The 21,388-nt window shown below is 42.4% G+C and overlaps 4 protein-coding genes across 8 annotated transcripts in view; 2 read left to right on the top strand and 2 right to left on the bottom strand.

Annotated features, from left to right (window-relative positions):
- Flo2 (flotillin-2) overlaps window positions 1-21,388 on the bottom strand; it is a 125,143-nt gene that overhangs the window by 87,933 nt on the left and 15,822 nt on the right. The gene's annotated exons all lie outside the window — the stretch shown is intronic.
- LOC108656493 (glucose dehydrogenase [FAD, quinone]) lies at window positions 1,794-9,307 on the top strand. The gene is made up of 2 exons (XM_018108604.3): window positions 1,794-2,147; window positions 6,525-9,307. The coding sequence occupies exon 2, from the start codon at window positions 6,729-6,731 to the stop codon at window positions 8,742-8,744; it is 2,016 nt and encodes a 671-aa protein (XP_017964093.1). The 5' UTR covers window positions 1,794-2,147; window positions 6,525-6,728; the 3' UTR covers window positions 8,745-9,307.
- LOC149090721 (uncharacterized) lies at window positions 14,349-15,055 on the bottom strand. Its single transcript, XM_089265010.1, has one exon. It carries the CDS (start codon window positions 14,865-14,867, stop codon window positions 14,400-14,402), a length of 468 nt encoding a protein of 155 aa, XP_089121136.1. The 5' UTR covers window positions 14,868-15,055; the 3' UTR covers window positions 14,349-14,399.
- LOC108656500 (glucose dehydrogenase [FAD, quinone]) lies at window positions 18,984-21,000 on the top strand. The gene has a single exon (XM_030388660.2). The coding sequence runs from the start codon at window positions 19,024-19,026 to the stop codon at window positions 20,869-20,871; it is 1,848 nt and encodes a 615-aa protein (XP_030244520.2). The 5' UTR covers window positions 18,984-19,023; the 3' UTR covers window positions 20,872-21,000.

Genomic DNA, 21,388 nt, shown 5'->3' with positions numbered 1-21,388 from the left:
ACCAAGTTTTGAACCCTGCTTTTGCCCAGCTACAAAATTCTCTTCAACTTTTCCCCAATTGGCCAAGATTCGCAAGCCGAAGAACATTCCTATCGTCAGCTCTATTGCTAGCAGACGTAAACATGAAGTACATACATATATAATGAGTGTAGCTTTGGGTAATTTCAATTAGAAATATTTATTATTATATTTATATTTTATATTGTTATTTAAAATATGTTTATTTTAAGCATTTATTATTATCAACAGTTGAACAGAAATCAATTAAATTCTATACTAGTTTTCTATAAATAGACATATCATATAATGATATATAGATTTTAGCTATATATATATATATATTATATATCACACATATATGCTTAGAAGCATTTAAGAATCAGAACAGTTCTATTACATCTTTATTCTTAGTTTTAACTACTCGTCATACATGTAATATATATAATACTTGTAGCAAAACTCTATATCTCATTTTACAAATTGTATTCATATCCTTTATCTGCATTTATTGACATATTTGGCAATATTTTAACTATCTCTGTATATTTGAAAACCATCACATCCTATACGTATACACCTGCTGGCCATCTACAGTGATCTATGCTGAACTGATCTATATGAATTGCAATAGCTTTTTTTTGGATTACTCGGATAAAGTTCATAGAAGCAGATGGTATATACGCAAACTTAACTGATCGCCGCTCGATCAATCGACTTTTATGACAACATTACGTTCTTCCCTTGCATTTCCCGAAAGCAACTTTTTTCTATTATCATAGTTTGCCTTCTATAGTCGATATACTCAATTGCGTTGACTTTGGATATGATTTTATACTCAATTGCTTTGAATTTGGTTATGATCATGTTGTTCAATGTTCATGATTGAACATTGCCATATATTATTGTTATACTACTGATTCTTAACTCTCATTTCACTTTTATCAAAATAATTCTAGCCAAACCTAAAAAGCTATTCACAAACTCAACTTGACTTTCCATTTTCGATGTTCACTTGAACTGAACTTTAATAAGTCTGGCTTAACTTGGTAAAAAAAATCTTGAATATAACTTCTTCTTCTTAACACTTTTTCAAAAACTTTTTATCTTCGTTTCTTGGCCACATTTTTTCATTCTCTATTACAGCTTATCTCTCATTTAGCCAATTGTTGGCTTGGCTGTTTCAAGCAGTTTGTCTTCTGCATTCCCTTCTCTTTCGATTCATCTTTGGCTGCATTATAGTCTCAATTATTATAATTATTATTCATTGTAATTCTTGTCCATTATACTTGATGCAATCTTTCCATAGTGAACAAGTTCAACTGCTTGGCCTTAGCTCAAAGTCTATTCACCTTTCTCTATCTCTCGCGCAGGATCAGTTCCTTTAGTTGGAGCTCTGCTTGAGCTAAATAAATGACAACATTTTAATTTATATTTTTTTTTTACTACCAGATCCATAATCTAAACTGTATCTGTATTTTATGCGGAATATAATAATTATATTTAATTATCATCATAGTTAATGGATAGATTCTTTAGTCTTCGAGCCTCTCATCAGCTGAAGTTTATTCTTAATGCTATCATTATTTGTCTCTCACAAGTCTCTCACTGTCTCGCACTTGCATCCACAATCTTGTCGCTCTTCAATATCGTGCTCGATCGCCGCTTGTCTTATCAGCGCATCAAACATGTTCGAGGGGCAACAAGTTTGATGCCAATGTGCCAATAATATGCAACAGCTGCTCGCTTGCTAACCATTTGGCTCAGTTGTTGTTGCTGTCGTTGTTGTTGTCAGCGCAATTGCTGGTGGTGCTGCTGCTGCTGTTGCTATTGCCAAACAGTTGCCGATGCTGCTGACGTCGCGAGCACCGCAGTCGGCGCTTGGCTCGTTTGCACGGATTTCGCGTTAAACTTTGCGTTCAGTTGAAAGCGTGCAACACAGCCGCACGGTCGCAAAGCTCCAGCTCCACACACACAGAGGGAGAGCGCCAGAGCGATTAACGATAAACGATATACGATATACATCAATCAACAAGCATACATTTTTTTTTTCGCTTTTTGTTTGCATCGATGCGCGCAGGATCCGCCTGAGCTGCCCGCCCATCCATAAGTCAAGCGAATTTTCGTGTTTCGTGCGCGTAGAATTTCAAGTAAGCAACGATTTTTATCGATAAGAAAACAGTTGAGTGCGTGTGTGTCTCGATCTCCATATGTGTGTGTGAAAGGCAATGCTGTGGGGAGTGAAACCTTTGCCAGGGACAGATGCAATCACAGGCGCAGGTGCAGGTGCAGGTGCAGCTGTAGCAACTTTTGCCGGACCTATTGACTCGAGCTGGCAGTACGATATACATATGTGCATACCCTTCACAAAAATAATAATAAAAGCCCATATGCTCTGCGTTTTGGGCAAATGCAAAAGGCACTCAAGTGCGACTACAACAACAGCAACAGCAACAACGACAGTAGCAACAGCAACAGACGATTGCAAGCGGCAACATTTTGCAATCGCCCACAAAAATAAAAAGGCAACAAAAACAACAACTGCGGGATACATTTGAAAAGATATATGGGATACATGAGTAAAAGGAAAAGCAAGAAAAACATTGACGCAGCACTTTCGTAGATAAGTAGGCTATAACACCAACAATAACAACAACAACAGCAATAACAGCAGTGGCAGCAGCAGCAATAGCAACAACAACAACAACAATGGCAACTACATACTGTGACTCTTTTTGTCAAGCATGGGCAAACAACAATTCTGCAAGCAATGCTGAAACACCCCCTCCCCTACTCCCCCTCGCCCTGCGAGAGAGCGAATCAAACTTGCGTTGAAACTGTTTGAGAATCATAAGCCAAAAAACCGTAAATAATCGATAATCGATTGATCTATCGGAATTCATAGAATTCCAAGGAAATATATTTAACAGTTAGTTAACATTGCCAACACATTTTGGATATGCATTCAGACTGTTGCTGGCTAGTTTGCGAGAGAAGAAGCAACAGCGTAAGCGAAATTTAATTTGAAGTGCACGTTAAAGCGCATGTCAACCTCAACAAGTGATATATATATAACCACAGCTGAGCGAAACCAATAATTTGCATACTTGATTGGCTTTTAGGTGCTTGTCAACTTTAACATGAGCATATGTAGACCTCAACCAGCTCGTATATCTGGAGCTCTTAAAAGTGTCTGCTAAAGTTGACATAAACAAGTCATCTGAATGCCAAACAGAGGCATGCTTCGATGTAAATTATAGTTTAATTTAACAAGAGCAGAGCTGACTAAGAGTTGGCCGAAGCTTAGTTCAGCTCTTAAATATGTGTTCTCTGCAACATCTGGCAACGCTGTGAATCACTTCGCACCGGCTTGGCTAATGCAATTTGGTTTGAATTCATCGCTTGGCTGCACCAGACAAAAGACTTAGGACACAAACGCGCGTTTGACTAATGAACTGGGCGCACGCATTGGCCAGAGTTGCAGCAGCAGCAGCAACAGCAACAGCAACAATTAAACAATGCAATTTAGCTGGGTGTTGTTGCAGCTAAATAAATAACAGCTAAATCACAAATTTGCTACGCATTCAACTGTTAATTTAATTATTAAAAGCAACAATTGCTGCTGCAAGTGAATAAAGTTGTTGCTGTTGGTGGTTGCTGTTGCTGCTGTTGCTGCTGCTGCTGCTGCTGCTGTGCCCATTGGCACATTGACCCAAGTAGCACGCGCTGCCCGAACTGATTGTTGGTAGTTTGTGAGTTTGATGACTGTCAAGGTGACTGACATTAGCGACCCCGAGAGCTGACGACAACCCAACAACCTAGAGCCAAACTCAAGCTGTTGCTGCTGTTGCTGGCCATTGACTTTGGCCTCTTGCGGCGCTGGGTGTATTTCTATGTATGTGTGTGTGTGTTTGTGTATGGCTCACGCCAAATTAACGCACAAAATCATTTTAATTGCGCTCACTTTGTTGTTTTGGCTGCCTGTCAACTGTTAACGCATCCGTCAGATACATTGGCTGCGCGTGGGCGTGTCAAACTTGACATTTGCAACGCATGGGCTTGGCCTTCAATGGCTGAGGTCCAGGAAATGTTGCACCTAATTGACTCACACAAACACACGCACACACATACTCAACTCATTTGGCAAGAGCTAACAATAGCAGTCGCTTTTAGTCGAGATGCCCAACTGGTTTGCCTGGCCTACCTGGCACCACAGGCAATCCTCACGATCTCTCTCCCTCTCTCTCCCTCTCTCTCCCTCTCTCTCTCTTTCTCTCTGCAACTCAATAAACTTGTTTGTCGCTGACCCAATTTTGTGCCACTTTTTTTCGACATTTTTACAAACATTTCATTTAGTTTTGGTTCGTATTTTTTTTCGCACAACAACCAAAGCTGGAAATTATCTGAAATGCGTGCGCGTTGGTCCCGCGTTTCGGTTTCAGTTTCAATTACAACTTCAGTCGCTAAAATAAATAGTGGAGCCACCTGTTTCTTCTTCTTTTTTTTTCACTATTTTTTGGCTGCGTTCAGAAAGCGCTGAGACATAGCAACTGAGGCTGGAGTCATAGAGCAGTCAAAGCCAGAGCTGATGAGCAGCCTTTGGCCTTTCACTTGGGCGCAGTCAAGCAGCAAAAAAGACTTGGCGGCACGGTTGTACACTGACACAGAGAGGGGCGTAATGTAACGTCAACTGGGAGAATACCCTAACTTAATGCCAACGTAAATCGAATAATACTGAAAGCTAAGCAAGAGATTATGCATTGCACTTGCTCAATGTGTTTCAGATAAAATAATCGATATTTATCGATTTTGGATAAATGTGAACGAATATTTATATTAATCGATATTTATCGGCAGATAGATTTATTGCCAGATATTTACCTCAATCCATACTTCAATAGATTTCGTATAGATTTTTCAATCGATGAAGCCTTAAGGGCTCTACTTCTCTATGTACATTTTTGTTCATGGAGTGTCTTCTATTTATATCGAAGTTTTACTGTACTATGAGGCAGTTTAAACAGTTTCTTCTTCTTCATCAAACATAACTGAAATGTACTTCCTTTGCGATTTAAAAGTAAAGTGTATAAATATCATCCAAAGCCAAACAATGAGGCGTTGCTCTCGTTGTCCAAAAGGTAGTTTCTCATATGTTTAATGTTATTTATGGAAGACAGCACAGAGTGTATAATGCATGAATCAGCGCTGGTGGGAACTAGTTGGCGTTTGTCGCATCGACTCTACCTGGCCGTTGTTGGTTGTTGTTTGGACCCACTGTGCCTAGCCGGCTGGCTGGCTAACAAAAAAGCTTAACTGTCAACGGGGCGGCCTAGCGACGCAATGCTGCACGTTTCAACACCCGCGCGATAACAAGCCAACAACAGCAATGTGACAACAGCTGTTGCTGTTGCTGTTGTTCAGTCTTAACGGCTGATCGAATGACAATGCAAATGAATTATGCTTAGTCCGATAAGTAAATGGACAACAAAAAGATATTTCGTATGTAGATTTGTAGAAATTTACCAATCGAGCGCGCAAGCTAGCGTCAATTATAACCGAAAGCAACAATAACAACAGCAACAGCAACAGCAGCAACAAGCAACAACAACGATAGCAACAAAAGCAAACATTTTGGTAGCTATTACATCAGAGCTTGTAGATATTGTAATAAAAACGAATGGCCCACGATTTGAAAGACAAACAGAAGAGGTAGCAACAACAAAAGATACTTTTGTATATGTTATTGTTATTGCTATCGCTGCTGCTGCTGCTGCTGCTGCTGCTGCTCTTGCTGCTGCAGTTTTGAACGGCGCTTTGCGTGGTTTACATTCATTATAAGCCGCATTTGTTGTGGCTGCCAAAAGCGGTTGCGTTTTTTCCACACTTTAACGATATTGGCCGCAATAGCCGTCAAGGTCGCGCACGACCGCCACTGCCAAACGCCAAAGGCCCTTTCCGCTCTGGGGCCGAGTCAGGTGGAGGGGTATGCTGGCATTGCCACAATAAATTGTGACTGCAATCAATGCAATGGCAGTCAGCTGCATATCAACAACAATGGCCAACCGATTGAGGATGATTTCGAATGCAACAATTGCAACAGCACCGGCTGCCGTACCGGTACCACAACTTTTGATTGGATTGGGCCAGCATGCTCTGGCACCCCAAGCCAAAGTGCTGTAAAATTGACTTGAATTGAAACTTAAGTGCAAGCATGGGAGTGCATCGCTTGATGGCGCGTAGTGCCTTCAATCTTCCACTTGAAATCAGAGTGTCGTGACGTTAGGCTCTCACGACGTGCGAGCCTCGTTGAACCCTATAAGTTGCTTTCTATGTACGGACTGACCATAAGAAATACAAATGTTGAGAGAACTTTAGAAAGTTCGTTCATTAAAGAAGGATCTATCGAGCGGTAGAGTTAGTTTCGCTACTGCGGAGCTAATTGATCACATGACTGGTGAAATATTCCCATGTCTTGAGAAGCAATAAAATATATTTAAATACAATTAACAACGTTTCTTTTCTTGCAGCTATCGAGAGTGAAATACTAACAGCAGCAGCAGGAGCAGGAGCAGGAGTAGCAGGCCGAGCGGATGGTGATAGACGCCACGCCATGCACAAGAGAAAGAAGACCTAGAGAGAGAGAGAGGAAGACACGCAACCCTTAAGAAAGAAATAGTAAATCCTACACAGAACCCCCAACGTCATCGCTGAGCAGCCGAAGATCAACGAAAATGGTTTTGAATCTTCTCTTCATCACGACGGTCATCAAGTCGACATTCGGAGTGGTTACCACTGGGCTGTGGCTGATACCATTGCTCCTGGCGGCAATCACCTACTATCGCTACGATGCAGTGGATCCGGAATCGCGACCACTCGACCAGCTCAACCTGTGGCCCGAGTACGATTTCATAGTCGTGGGCAGCGGCTCGGCCGGGGCGGTGGTGGCGAATCGCTTGAGCGAGGTGCGCAAGTGGAAGGTGCTGCTCATTGAGGCCGGCCCGGATGAGAACGAGATCTCGGACGTGCCCTCGCTGGCCGCCTACCTGCAGCTGAGCAAGCTGGACTGGGCCTACAAGACGGAGCCCTCGACCAAGGCATGCCTGGGCATGCAGAACAATCGATGCAATTGGCCGCGCGGACGCGTTCTGGGTGGCTCATCCGTGCTGAATTATATGCTCTATGTGCGCGGCAATCGGCACGACTACGACCACTGGGCAGCACTTGGCAATCCCGGCTGGGACTATGAAAATGTGCTGCACTATTTCAAGAAGTCCGAGGACAATCGCAATCCCTATCTATCGAACAGCCCCTACCACGGTCGCGGCGGCCTGCTCACTGTGCAGGAGTCGCCCTGGCACACGCCCCTGGTCGCTGCCTTCGTGGAGGCGGGCACACAGCTGGGCTACGACAATCGGGACATCAACGGGGCCCAGCAGGCGGGCTTCATGATTGCGCAGGGCACCATACGACGCGGCTCACGCTGCTCCACGGCGAAGGCCTTCCTGCGCCCCATACGGCAACGGCCCAACTTCCATTTGTCGATGAACTCGCATGTGACCCGGGTCATTATCGAGCCGGGCACCATGCGTGCCCAGGCTGTGGAGTTTGTGAAGCACGGCAAGGTGTACCGGATTGCGGCACGCCGGGAGGTCATTCTCTCAGCGGGCGCCATCAACACGCCGCAGCTGATGATGCTCTCTGGCCTGGGGCCGAGAAAGCATCTGGAGAAGCATGGCATACGAGTGCTGCAAGATCTGCCCGTGGGCGAGAACATGCAAGATCATGTGGGCATGGGCGGCCTCACCTTTCTCGTGGACAAGCCGGTGGCCATTGTCCAAGATCGCTTCAATCCCACTGCCGTGACCTTCCAGTACGTGCTGCGCGAACGCGGACCCATGACCACATTGGGCGGCGTCGAAGGTTTGGCGTTCGTGCATACGCCGTACTCCAATCGCAGCATCGATTGGCCGGACATACAATTCCACATGGCGCCCGCCTCCATCAACTCGGACAATGGGGCGCGCGTCAAGAAGGTCATGGGCCTGAAGGAGTCCGTGTACCAGGAGGTCTATCATCCCATTGCTAACAAGGACAGCTGGACCATAATGCCGTTGCTGCTACGTCCGCGCTCCCGTGGCACCGTGCGCCTGCGCTCCGCGAATCCCTTTCACTATCCCCTGATCAATGCCAACTACTTTGACGACCCGCTGGACGCGAAGACTCTGGTGGAGGGCGCCAAGATAGCGCTGCGCGTCGCCGAGGCGGAAGTGTTCAAGCAATTCGGCAGCCGGCTCTGGCGCAAGCCTCTGCCCAACTGCAAGCAGCACAAGTTTCTGTCGGACGCCTACTTGGAGTGCCAGGTGCGCACCATATCCATGACCATCTATCATCCATGCGGCACGGCCAAAATGGGCCCCAGCTGGGATGCCGAGGCGGTCGTCGATCCGCGCCTGCGCGTTTACGGCGTGCGCGGCCTGCGGGTCATCGATGCGAGCATCATGCCCACCATCAGCAGCGGCAACACAAACGCACCCGTCATTATGATAGCCGAAAAGGGCGCCGATCTCATCAAGGAGGACTGGCTCCACAATCCCGAGTATAAGGTCAAGCGGCAGGACAGCGACAGCGCAAGCGACAGCATCTCAGCAGCTAGCAGCAACATTTACAGCAACAGCAACTTCACCAACAGCGACAGCAGCAACGTGACGCTAACAGCAACAGCTGCTGACAGCCGGACAAGCAGTTAGCCGAGTCAGTCGTGGGGCAGGGGTCAGGTGCGCTCAGGGGTCAACTAGCTTTAAAAACTAAACACAAACGGACAAACGGACAGTCAGACCTATAAACAATGTCTTGCTATTTTTTTTTCTTTGCTGTTTGTTGTTTGCGATTTGCGATTTGCTGTTGTCGAATCTCAGACTAAAGTTTGCCATTGTTTCAATCTAGTGTTAAAGCAAACAACACACAAGTGTACGCTCTCTTCTTTTCATTTTTGTTATTTGTTTGGGCTCTGTCACATAACGCCAGAGCAACAATAACAACACATAAACAACAATCGGTTTTCCATCCAATCGCAACATAATGAATGCAATGGCATCATGCATGAAATCGAGTCATAGTTATGTATCGTATATAATCTCTAGACTCTAGTTAGACATAACATAGCTATTGTTTTGCAATTATTTTTTAAATAATTTAAATCATTTTTTTTATAATATTTAATTAGTTTAATGTATGTAAACTATTTTCCTTTTTTTTTTTTGACTATTTGTAAGCAACACTCACAAAAATTATTTATACATGCATTAAAATATTATTATATTTAATAAATCAAATATATTATGAACAATTTAATTGCTATACTTTTGAATGATGTATGCTATACATATATACAGTAGGTATCCGATAATTCAAATTATCGAGAATTATTGGGAACGATTTTCTGTCAAGGGAATCGACTTTTGTTCGATTTATCGCGAATTTTGATTTAACGGGTACTCATTATCGAGACTCGACTGTATATATATACGTATATGCATATATACTATATCGAAAAAGCCTAGAGATATTTAATAGTTTAATATAGCTGCACTGAGAGTAGTTTCTGTGTTTCTGAGAATACAGTACTACTACTACAATAATAGACTAGTTCTGTATAGTCACACGATTTTCTGCTTGTTTAATAGACATATTACTCCTTATGTTCTTTTCTCAATAGACAATATAGCAGGCAAACAACAAACATTTCAACAATTTATGTCAACTGCCTAAAAGCAGGCAACACACATTTTTGTCAACCACACATAATTGGGGCGTGTCCATAGAGATGGCAATAGAAAGCGAACGATGAATATTTAGCTAATATAATGAATTAATAAACTGAAAAAATGAATATGTTTATATCGATAGTTTAAGTTAAATATGATGAGTGTCATTATTGTACATTATATCGCTAGTTCGATCGATAATTGATCGATATTTGTATTCCTATCAGATGAATGTAATATTTATGATATATATCGAAAATTGCAATCCTACACAGATCATACCTACACTATATCGTTCGGTATTGCTTAGTTTAAAATTCTAAATGATGATTGCATTAGATCGATACTTCAAATTCGGTCATTAATGCCAACGATAGTTGAACGATAACTGAAATATATCGTAACATAATACCACTAATACAACTATAATTCAAATTACGCCATCACATAAATAAATCATTTATACAATCATCATCGAGAGTTTAATTCTAATTAGAGCTACCATCAAGTAATGCCCCTCAGGCAAGATAAAATTATGTCTCTACCAAATTACATATATCCCTACTCAAGCCACAAGTAATCTAATAAATGGGCCACGGTGAGACACGTCATCCACGAATAGCGTTCGTATTATTCAATATCGTGCAATCCATGAACGATAGTTGAGCACGGGGCCCATGTCTGGGGGAAAATATTTATGAAGCACAACAGTTGGGCGCAGTCATTAAATGACAAAGCACCGGCCGACACGCAGATGCAAATTGAACGAAATTAGTTGAATTTATGAATCGCCGTTGCAGTGTTATCCAGACAAAAGCGGCACAGCGAAACAATGGGAACAGAAAGACAGGCAGACAGACAAAAAGACAGACGGAGATATTGATTGCATACTCTAACTTCTCGATGACATTGACGAAGGGCGAACAATTCAACTTTGAACTTGGCCACAACACACGAGTTGCTCGCAAGCAACGCCCAGTACTTTGGCCATAAATCATCTTAACAGCTTCGATTTGGCGACCTTCGCAAGTAATTTTCATGTCCATTATATCGGAAGCCGGAAACTCAGCTCGTATCGACGCACTAATCAATGCAAATTTGCATTTAGTATGGTTCCAGCTAGAAAACAAAAGCGGAAGTGTTTCTCATTTGAGACACAGCCGAGGTGCCAAAAGCACAGACCCTGTCCAAAAATTCCAAACAGTCCCAAAATGTAACACGTAAAAATTCACAATTTGTATGCATTAAAAACCTTAAAGGCAGCCGTAAACTGGATTCGGCTACGGTTTCGTACGTCGATAAAAATGATAATTTAGTTGACTAATTAATAAAGCTTACCCAAGCTGCAAGACTTGACCATTTTGACCATTTTACAGCTACATTTTACACCTGGTTAACGGTCAGCAGACGATTCACAGCGCACAGTTGAAGGTCGTCTTCGGCTCAGCCCATACCCTGCGCACAAGCCGGCCAGCCAGCCAGTTCGGCTCTTCTTCTTTTATTTATACCAAACAGTCGAGCATTATTAACGGGTTTGGTTTTATGTTGGCCCACGCTCAACTGTTTCTCGGCCCACCGAAAAGTCACTCTCGAGATCTGTTGAGCTCTGAGAGAGACTGTGGGCGTACATATAATCTGTAGCTCAGTACAGGGTATCCATAGGCTAGCTAGCCTTAAGAAGCTCTAAGTTCATAAAAGCGAAAGTCAACAATTTGAGCAAACGTAAATAAATACTTTGAGCCGTAAGATCAACTTTACTCAACTATCCAAACTTGAGCAATAACATTGTTTTTAAAATCGCTTTTTGCAAGTGGTATAAGCCAAGCATAGAGCATTTTGCCAATCCGCCTATAAAAGAGTTCTTAGTTGAGAGTTGACTGCGAACGCAATCGAACAGCTGATGGTGCCGCTTCTTGTCACCAATTCGCCCTTCAGCCGATCTAACCAAACTAAACTAAACTATATATGTATATATCTATATATGTATGTATATATACAAATAAATTTGGCAATGCAAAACTGAAGCCAATGCGAAGCATCAACTGGGTCAATGGCTGACGGAAGTAATATCATCTACCGCTACGGCTCGGAGTGCGACTTGTTATTGTTTTAATATTGAATGCATGAACTTCCTTTTTTCGTTGTTGCTATGTTCCACTTAGAGGTTAATAAACTTGTTATACTCCAATACGGTTTGTCAATTAGCATTTGCATGCGAATCCGTTAGAGTTAGACAAGACCCAACTCACGCAGCCCACCCAGTTGACCCCGACCCACTGAACTTGATCTCTAGCTCAATAAATGAAATGGAAAACAAAATATCATAAGAATCTCAGGGCTAAGAAGTTTTTACCACGCACGAAGTTAACTCTGTTGCTGGAGCTTACCTGCAAAAGATAGAGAGAGAGAGAGAGAGAGAGAGATATCGTTTAGTATTAATTATCAAATTAGTTTCGAAAATTACAACGTCTCATTGAAATTCTAATTAATGGTTGTGTATCGGAGACGGAAATATTTTTTGCTTATTTATGTGTAGAACACTCAACCAGTCGCCTCTTGAGTTTCTGACCCTGTACCGAAGTATCTATAATCGTCACATCTTACAGATTACACTTAGCTTACGCATAATCGGCAGCATCATTATCGTAACTGGGTCGGTCTGTGGAACTGGTTTGTTAGAACATTAAGAGACGGCCCTGACTTTATTAGATCATCTGGGTGTTGCTTAGGTCCGAAAGTAGGGCACTGGGCCGGCAGTTAGAATAACACACTGATAAAAAAGTGTGTAAAACAGGTAAATTGTTTCAAGGCAGACCAATAAGAGAGGAAAACTAAAATATCTAAGAGCCTATAAAAGTATTTACAAGCCTTATTATCTAAAGACGTTTAAAATATGCGCGTTTGTAAAAATCATATTAATGAATCTTAATTGAATGAATGTAAATGAAAATCTTTTCTGGGTATCTGCTAGTTGAGCACATTCGATTCCATTGCGTTTGCTTTGTTTTGTCGCCTTTTCATCATCTAATGTGTCTATTAATAATTTGTAATTGTTCGATTGCTCATTAATCAATTTAATGTATGGAAATCGCAACGCGGCATAGCAAATCGGACAATCGTCTTATCGATTGTACGTCCGATGAGAGCCGTGACGCAGCACTTTCGGTTCACTAGCCTAACCTTTTCGGTTGAATAACATTTCGATTTAAATTTGAACTCAATTTTATACTCTTACCAGAGGGGTATTATGATATTGTTATAAGAGATATTTTTCTTAAGTTTTATAATTGGTATCAGTGCGGTCTTGTTTCTGGGAGATAATCGATGCGATAATGAGTGGGAGTTATATTTTTGCTCTATATATACTCTCGCAAATCGGATCATATGAGCTATCAGCATATGAGCTCTTTGGCAATGATCCTAAATTCTTTATTTTCCTTACGGCACTAAGTATTGGATGAACTTTCTTTCTTATAGCTTCTTCACTGATGATCTCCCTGCCAGCCCGATCTCTCATTCTTCTTTAAGGTATCAAGCATTCGACTTCGATATATTTTATATCGATATTTAATTTGATTGTTATTTGACCACATAACACACAATTGCTAAGCATGTAGACAATGGCTTGCTCTGAGTCAGATCGCAACTCCGACAATCCTCGCCGATTGTCAGTCCGCCCGCTTCCATTCAATCGACTTGGGCCCTCAATTATTTTGGTAGCTATTTTGTTTGTGCTCACCTCCTAAGCACTTTAAAGTGTGCAATTATTTGATATATGATTTTTGTGTTCAGCAAAGTGGAAGTGACGTCAAGTCCCAGCTAACTGATCCCTCCAATCAATTAGATACATGTTCGCAATTATTTCCAAGTGTCTCTAGACGGACAGAGTTCAAACTCTAGCAGAGCGAAACGACAAGAAGGAAGTACACAAAACGGGCGTAGACAGCTGTCAAAACAGTTGCTGCGATCAAGATTTTACACATAATGTATGAGCATTATGCATAGAGAAAAGAGATGAACTTTAAGCTGTTTTTCTTGTCATTTTGAGTATTAATCAGATAAAAACGATGCGGTTCGGCTCTAGCAATTGCATAATACTCATTTATGGTTTAAAAAAAAAATCTGCAGTTTTTTAGCTGTTTCATTACAAATTCTTAGCTCCATATCGTGCATATACCTTTTTCTTATAAAATTTGAATATATAGATTTAGCCAATCCTTAAAGGGCTTTAAGAATAATACTACTGTAATATGTTACAGCTTAAACTTCAAGCCTTCAAAAATTACAGTATTTTTGCTATGCCAAGCGCCTAGTCGGCATATTGGACTAACTCAATATACTCATTTTATCTCGTGGCTGGCTATAAATATCCTTGATGGATGATCAAATTTATTTAAAAATTTAACTAAGTTAGAGAGGAATGCAAGCATGATATTCTCACTTAACAATTGCTCGGTATAATAATAAGCCATATAAATATATAATATCAAATTCTCTACAGTAATATAAACTAATTTATAAAGTTGATCTTAATGCCATCCGCAATTAAACAACATTATTATTCAACAAGCCGCCAAAAAGCTCTGAAAAATTTTTAATACTTCGCGAAAAAAAAGCTAAAAATATAATGATGTACAATCAAATGTTGTTATTGTCAGCTAACTCCTCCGTCAGCGTTGCCGGAACAACGAACATCTCAGTGGCGCCCAGAAAACTGATGCCACGCGGTTGGGGAGGGGGACTGTCCCAGCAGTGTTTGTACCAGGTCGTCTGCTGGCGGCTCAGCCCAAAGCCAGCCGCAACGCGATCAATGCAGTACATAAGACAGCGTGACACGGCTCTCATCACGCGCTCCCAGCTGGAGCCCGGCAGGTCCTCAATATAAGCTATGCCAATTGGCTGCTCGGCTATGCCAGCGACTACAATCGGCGCTAGCGGGCTCTTCGGTGTCAAATCATCAGCGGAGGCAGTCCTCGATAGTCCGGGCTTTGCATGCAGAGCCAATTCCACTTCCTCTGGCATGCCGGAGGCATCCTCGTCGCTGCGGCACTTTGGGCTCAGCTGTTGCTCCAGCTGCTTGAGCTGCAGTCCACTGGAGTTAGACATATTGCTGACTTTGCGTAATTTGTGTGAAATGCGCTCAGTGCAACGCGCAATTGCTTTGATTTTATCTGCACAGTTCAACTGTCCTTAAAATTTAGAGGATGAAAAAAAAAATCAGAGAGCCAAGTACCGGCTTACTAAAACATGCCTAGTCGAATGTTATCTTGTATGCCTACTTCCTAAATCTATTCAAATTGAAGTAGCGGTACTTCTCCTTTGCCTACTTCTCCAAACTGTAACTACTTAAATTTTACACTCTTATTTTCCCTCTCATCAGTCATCTATATAGGTTATTTTATGACCTAACCTAAGGAACACCATAGACGTATATCGTATCGTATTTTAGCTAGCTCATCTTTCTACTTCCAACTGGATCCCACTGGAGCCATATGTGTTCTACACGATATAGATAGATATAATATATAGTATCTCTTAGAATATATAGTACACAACTAATATATTTAATAGTATATTGTAGTAGTATATATATGTTATATAGTATCCTTCAGCAGCTCAATCTGCCCATTGTACTACGCCCACTTCTTCTAGTGGGTAGCTTTCGCATAAGACTAGAGGGAATACCACACCAGTGCTCAAGAATGAACATGGAATCGAGTATAGCTACATGTAGACAGACAGACACACGATCGAGTGTTAAGAGATTATTATTGAGACACCGTACCGTACAGCCCTTGACATATGTAGATATAATATATATATGTATATATACAATACATCCGAGGAACGAATTTGCCTATACTATAAGAATTTTATATGAAATATTCGCTGCTTATCTTAAAGCATTAACTACCCAATGTAATTCATCAATTAGTGAAGCAATTTATTACACGAAAGCAGCAAAAAGCTATTTAAAACTCATTTGTCGCTAGGCAAATCACCTTAGATGTAAACCCATTAAAATCTTCGCCATTAATGTCTATTAGTTGCACATTGTAGCCATCAGTAGCTACAGTATAGTACTTTATAACTGGTTCCATTGCGCTTGCCACCAATTCTAACGTTCTCTCTTGCAATCAGCTCAACTTTCAATTAATTTTTGTTGTTTCTCTGCGGGGTTTTTCTAGCCAACCTTGAGAGATTTTTTTCAAAGAAGTTTTTTGTGTGTCTATCGACTCGTTGCCAAAAGCCAAAAGCCCAAAACAAAGACTACAAATATATTTGGTTATATTTATGGATATTTTGTGTCAAGTCATTTAACGTAGAGGAGGGGCCACAGCTGCTTCTGCTTCTGCTTCTTCCTCATCTTCGGCTATTTGTAAAATTAATATTTACGAAAGTCTGTCGCCGCCATAAGTGTAGCAAATTAATGCAAATGTCTGCTAGAAAAACTATTTTAAAATACACTCCTTAACTTTTGACCGCCACGCGATATGTGACTTGTAATTAAATTGGCATTTTATCAGCTTAGAATGACAAATATGCTCGCATTACACAACAATTAGACTGTATCATTAGCATAAAATAATTTCAATTCATGGCAGGTTCATTTAGAGAAAGAGAGAGAGATAAATAGACAGTCATCTGTAATCCAATTTGTGGCACGTGCTAATCGATACTCGATTGCTTGATTGATTCTTTTATGTAGATAATTGAAAACAAAATTTTTTTTATCCGAACTGGTTTAAGGCACGAAACTCTAACTAACCCAACCCCAAATACCTTTCTTTTGGATTTGCGGAAACTTAATAATTACCGCAACAAAGAAGACTACACGATGATGCATTTAAATTTCATAGTCCTAGAGACTCTAGCCCGTCTCAGTCACAATAGTGTTTAGTCTATAATTTATGGCCCATCTAAAAGAGCAGCTAGAAACCAGTTCGAAACTCGTCGCACACCCAGTCGAATTCAGAATATTGTCTGATCGCATAATTTATGCTTGGCATATGATGAGAGAAACCCCCAGAAGGAAAAAACCGTTTAGTCATTCTTACTAGACAAGTCTAGCGAGTCGATGGATGTACTATACGAAAGTTTCGCCAGCATTGGATACCTTTTCCGCCCGCTTGATGTCATAAGCATATATTCTATCCACGCCCCTTTAGTATTTTTCAGAGTCATGTCCCCCAAAACGAATAAAATGCGCCAAAAATGCGCATTTGGTTGCAGTTACGTCGACCGATAAGTGGGTCAAAGACAACTTCTCGATAGCTCGCCAAAAAGCAACAACTACAACAGCAAGCATATGCAGTTAAGACTAACTAACTACCACGATTGTATTCTGAAAACATTGATTGCCGTTAGACGCGCCGCGCCGCGTTGCCAACTTATATAATTGCAACATGGCGCACCAATTGGCAGCGACGCTACCTTGACTCGAATGCCGCTGCTTGAATGTCATCGATTGTCAAAGCCTCAGACCTTGGTCGCCAGCCCGCCTAGTGGCTCTGCCAAGAACTTGTGAAGAATATTACATAATATAATAAAACTAAATTAGAAAAAAACAAAAATAAATAAGAGATAAACAAGTAAATTCAAGTCAATCTGGTTCTTGGATCGTACCATCTGCTTTGATGGCACTGTCACACGAAATTCGAAGCAGACTATTGCTATCAAATTTCTTGTATTTCAGGTCTAGCATAGAATCGGTATTTCTGCTTTACTTTATGACAAATTTAAATGTTGATTCGATTGCTCTCCTATATTGGATTAGCTCAATATCTTAGCATTTCCGATTGGCTTGTTTAGTGCGACAAAACTATTTGATAATAAGAATTGCAATCTATACTTATTTAATCATTAGAAGTAATTATTATCGCTTGAATAAAAATCAATTACCCAATCGATAACAATGTAAGAGATTACTACCAGTACCTGGTGCTTCACAAAACCGTTAAAAAACTATAGACACGTGTTGGAAATTGAAGTAAACTTACAGCAAGAGTATTAATTAGGCCTATAGCTTTCCAGTTGCTGGTCACTCTGTCTTGAATTTTCCACAAAGTACGTAAAATGGAGCGATGCAATTACATCTTTACAGTATGCCACATTGCGTTGCCTAGGGAGACCAAGTCGAGCTCTACGTTTCAATGTTACGACTTCGGGCGATAACAATAAGTCGGCATTGCTGTTGGCTCTTAATTCTAAGCCATTCTCTTCTCGATTTAACAATAATTCACATGCAAACGGAAATAATTATACAAATTTACAAAACAACCCAGCGAGGTCTGTGGAGGCTCAATGGGCTGCATTGGGGGCCCTTAAAAAATGTCGATTCATGCGACTGATTGCAGATACGTCGAGACATAAGCCACGATCACTTGCAATCGACTAGCCAGGCACTCAGAATTTGCTGGGAGATCTATTAATACCACATAATGTTTAATGACGTGCCGGAAATTGCTGAGGCGAGCCATTAAGCCGCATATACCCCTAAAAGTCCCTAGTCCCTACCAATAACAATGTATTCTATATACAGCCATTTCTGGCTAGCTCACATAACTTGTTTTTATGGGTTTCTCGACACTTAAAGTGTGCCAGATTTCGGGTTCTTGTGTCGGATATAAGTTCAATATCATTAATCGCTCAAAATTATAAGATATCATCGAAACTAGATTTCGTTGAATGACATTTCTTAATATCTCTTCACCAATCTTATTCCATTCACTAAGCACGACCTTTATTTCTGTGTTTTTTTTCTCGCTGATGTCGATAATTGGATCAGCCTCAAATCATGTGAAACCAACCACTCCATTGTGATTAATTCTCATGATTTAAATACTGTTGAAATAAATGATCAAATTTTATGATCTTGATTGGTCATTCAATCATGCTATTATGAGTATAAATTGAATTGTATTCTTTAAGCCAACTCTTGATATTTCAATTTCAAATTTAAGCCCTATCCCTTATTGCCGTATGTCGTATGCACCCAGTCCTCAGTGTAGTAACAGTATAGATCATGCTCTAGACTGTCTCTTGGCGTACCATCTCTATGAAACTGCGTACTTAGCTTTTTAGCCCCGCGCAGCGTGCGACTCTAACCTTTTCTCAACCCGAAGTCAACGTCTCGATGCAATTAAAACATGCGCTCGCGTATGTATGTGATTACCAAGTATTAAGTATGAAATTTCCTTTCTTCTAATGGATTCTATTGTCGATTCAGTTGCTCGCTGTCAGCGCGACTCTCCGGTTGATTATGCAGTCCCGCCTGCTCTGTTTACTGTACCTGGCCACAACGTCTGCCCAAAGCTACTTGGACAATGTCCTGCAGGATGGCCTTGAGCTGCTAAGGCGTGGCCAAAGACAAATGGATCTCGAGGCTTTTGATCACCGCGATCAGCTGCTCCGGGAGTACGATTTCATAGTCGTGGGCGCTGGCACCGCCGGCTGTGCGCTGGCCGCACGCCTCTCCGAGAATCCCGACTGGCAAGTCCTGCTCCTGGAAGCGGGCGGACCGGAGAGCTACATCATGGACATGCCCATTTTGGCGCACTATTTGCAGCTGGGCGAGATGAACTGGAAGTATCGCACGCAGCCCTCCAACAGCTACTGCCTGGCGATGAACAACAATCGCTGCAACTGGCCGCGTGGCAAAGTCATGGGCGGCAGCTCCGTGTTGAATTATATGATGTATACGAGGGGCAATCGCCGGGACTACGATCGTTGGAAGGCACTGGGTAATCCCGGCTGGGGCTACGACGAGCTACTGCCATACTTTCGCAAATACGAGGGCTCGCTCATACCCGATGCGGACTCGGGCCAGGCGCGGCATGGCCGAAACGGACCCGTCAAGATCAGCTACTCCGACTATCACACACCAATTGCCGCGGCCTTTGTGGAGGCCTCGCAGCAGGCGGGCCAGACGCGCCGCGACTACAATGGGCAGGATCAGCTTGGCGTCTCCTATTTGCAGGCCAACATTGGCAACGGCACGCGCTGGAGTTCAAATCGAGCCTATCTCTATCCGCTCAAGGGCAAGCGACGGAACCTGCACATTAAGAAAAACGCGCTGGTGACCAAGGTGCTCATCGATCCGCAGACAAAGACCGCATATGGCATCATGGTGCAGACCGATGGACGCATGCAGAAGGTGTTGGCACGCAAGGAGGTGATTGTCTCGGCGGGCGCCATCAATACGCCCCAGCTGCTGATGCTCTCGGGTGTGGGGCCCGCCAAGCACCTGCGCGAGGTGGGCATCAAGCCCATTGCGGATCTGGCTGTGGGCTACAATCTTCAAGATCATACGGCGCCGGCGGTTACCTTTCGGTGCAATGTCAGCTCGCTGAAGTTGGACAAAGTGCTAAACACCGACACGATAGGCAGCTTTCTGCGTGGTGACGGTCCGCTGCGAAGTCCTGGCGGAGTGGAAGCTATCTCTTTTTATGCCCTGGATGTCAAAGACGATACCAAAGACTGGGCGGACATGGAACTCTTCGTTACGGGCAGCGGCATACATTGGAATCCGGCATTGCGACGGGTCTTCGGCATCCGGGCGGACGTCTATGAAGCTGTCTTTGGCGAAATGGAGCGCACCAATGCCGATGCCTTCATGATCTTTCCAATGCTGCTGCGAGCCAAGAGTCGCGGCCGCATTAGGCTCAAGAGTCGCAATCCGCTGCAGCATCCACTGATCGATGCCAACTACTTTGCACATCCTTATGATCTCAACATATCAGTTCAAGGCATACGGCAGGCGATCAGCCTAATGGATCAGCCAGCATTTCGGGCGATCAACGCCCGAGTGCTGGAGACGAAGGTGCCCGCCTGCCGCCACCACGGCCACCAGACCGATGCCTACTGGACGTGCTATGCGCGCCATTTCACCTTCACGATCTACCACTATTCTGGCACGGCCAAGATGGGACCGCGCAGCGATCCCAGCGCCGTGGTGGACGCCCGCCTGCGCGTCCATGGCATCAGCAATCTGCGTGTGGTGGATGCCAGCATAATGCCCTATCTAGTTGCAGGTCATCCCAATGGGCCAGTCTTTTTAATAGCCGAGAAAGCCGCCGACATGATCAAAGAGGATCACAACTACACCTAGCAACTAAATATATACCAAAGTCTTGCTCGCAGTGCTTGTCCAAGAGACAAATCATACAGGAAATTAGGCCTAGTCTTGGGGAAATTTGTGATATTCGACAAAGATTGTCAAATTAAAAAGTTGTTACACTTATAAGGGTTAACTAATAATTAAACTACGAAATATTTAAAGTCATATAAATGTTTTTCTGTGTGCAGTGTTTACTCATTGAAAGTTGATAAACTGAGAAATGAGCAGCAAAATTGCTTCAAGCATAAAGCGTAAAGCATCGTAAAGCAGATATGAGATAGCCTCGTCGATCGCTCTACTGCTCAATAAAGGGCATGATGAACAAAAATCAATTGATCGAAAGCAAAAAATCAATTCTGATAAAATATCATATCATATAGGTGATCTTGTCTTGTCTTGATTGGCCGTACAGATTTATGTGTTGCTGTTCGGTGGGTTGACATATTATTGGTAATAAAAATGAATTGAACGCATGCTTGACGCCCTTCCGCATTGGTCGTCCGCGCAA

This window comes from Drosophila navojoa, chromosome X (assembly GCF_054131105.1).
Source record: "Drosophila navojoa isolate 15081-1374.11 chromosome X, UAZ_NAV_1.0, whole genome shotgun sequence".
Lineage (NCBI taxonomy): Eukaryota > Metazoa > Arthropoda > Insecta > Diptera > Drosophilidae > Drosophila > Drosophila navojoa.
The sequence above is the reverse complement of the archived record's forward strand: the minus strand, read 5'-3'. Positions and strand labels throughout refer to the sequence as shown.

Excerpts from the sequence above, each read along its gene's own strand:
- LOC108656493 (XM_018108604.3), top strand. The coding sequence starts at position 6,729 with ATGGTTTTGAATCTTCTCTTCATCACGACGGTCATCAAGTCGACATTC.
- LOC149090721 (XM_089265010.1), bottom strand. The coding sequence starts at position 14,867 with ATGTCTAACTCCAGTGGACTGCAGCTCAAGCAGCTGGAGCAACAGCTG.
- LOC108656500 (XM_030388660.2), top strand. The coding sequence starts at position 19,024 with ATGCAGTCCCGCCTGCTCTGTTTACTGTACCTGGCCACAACGTCTGCC.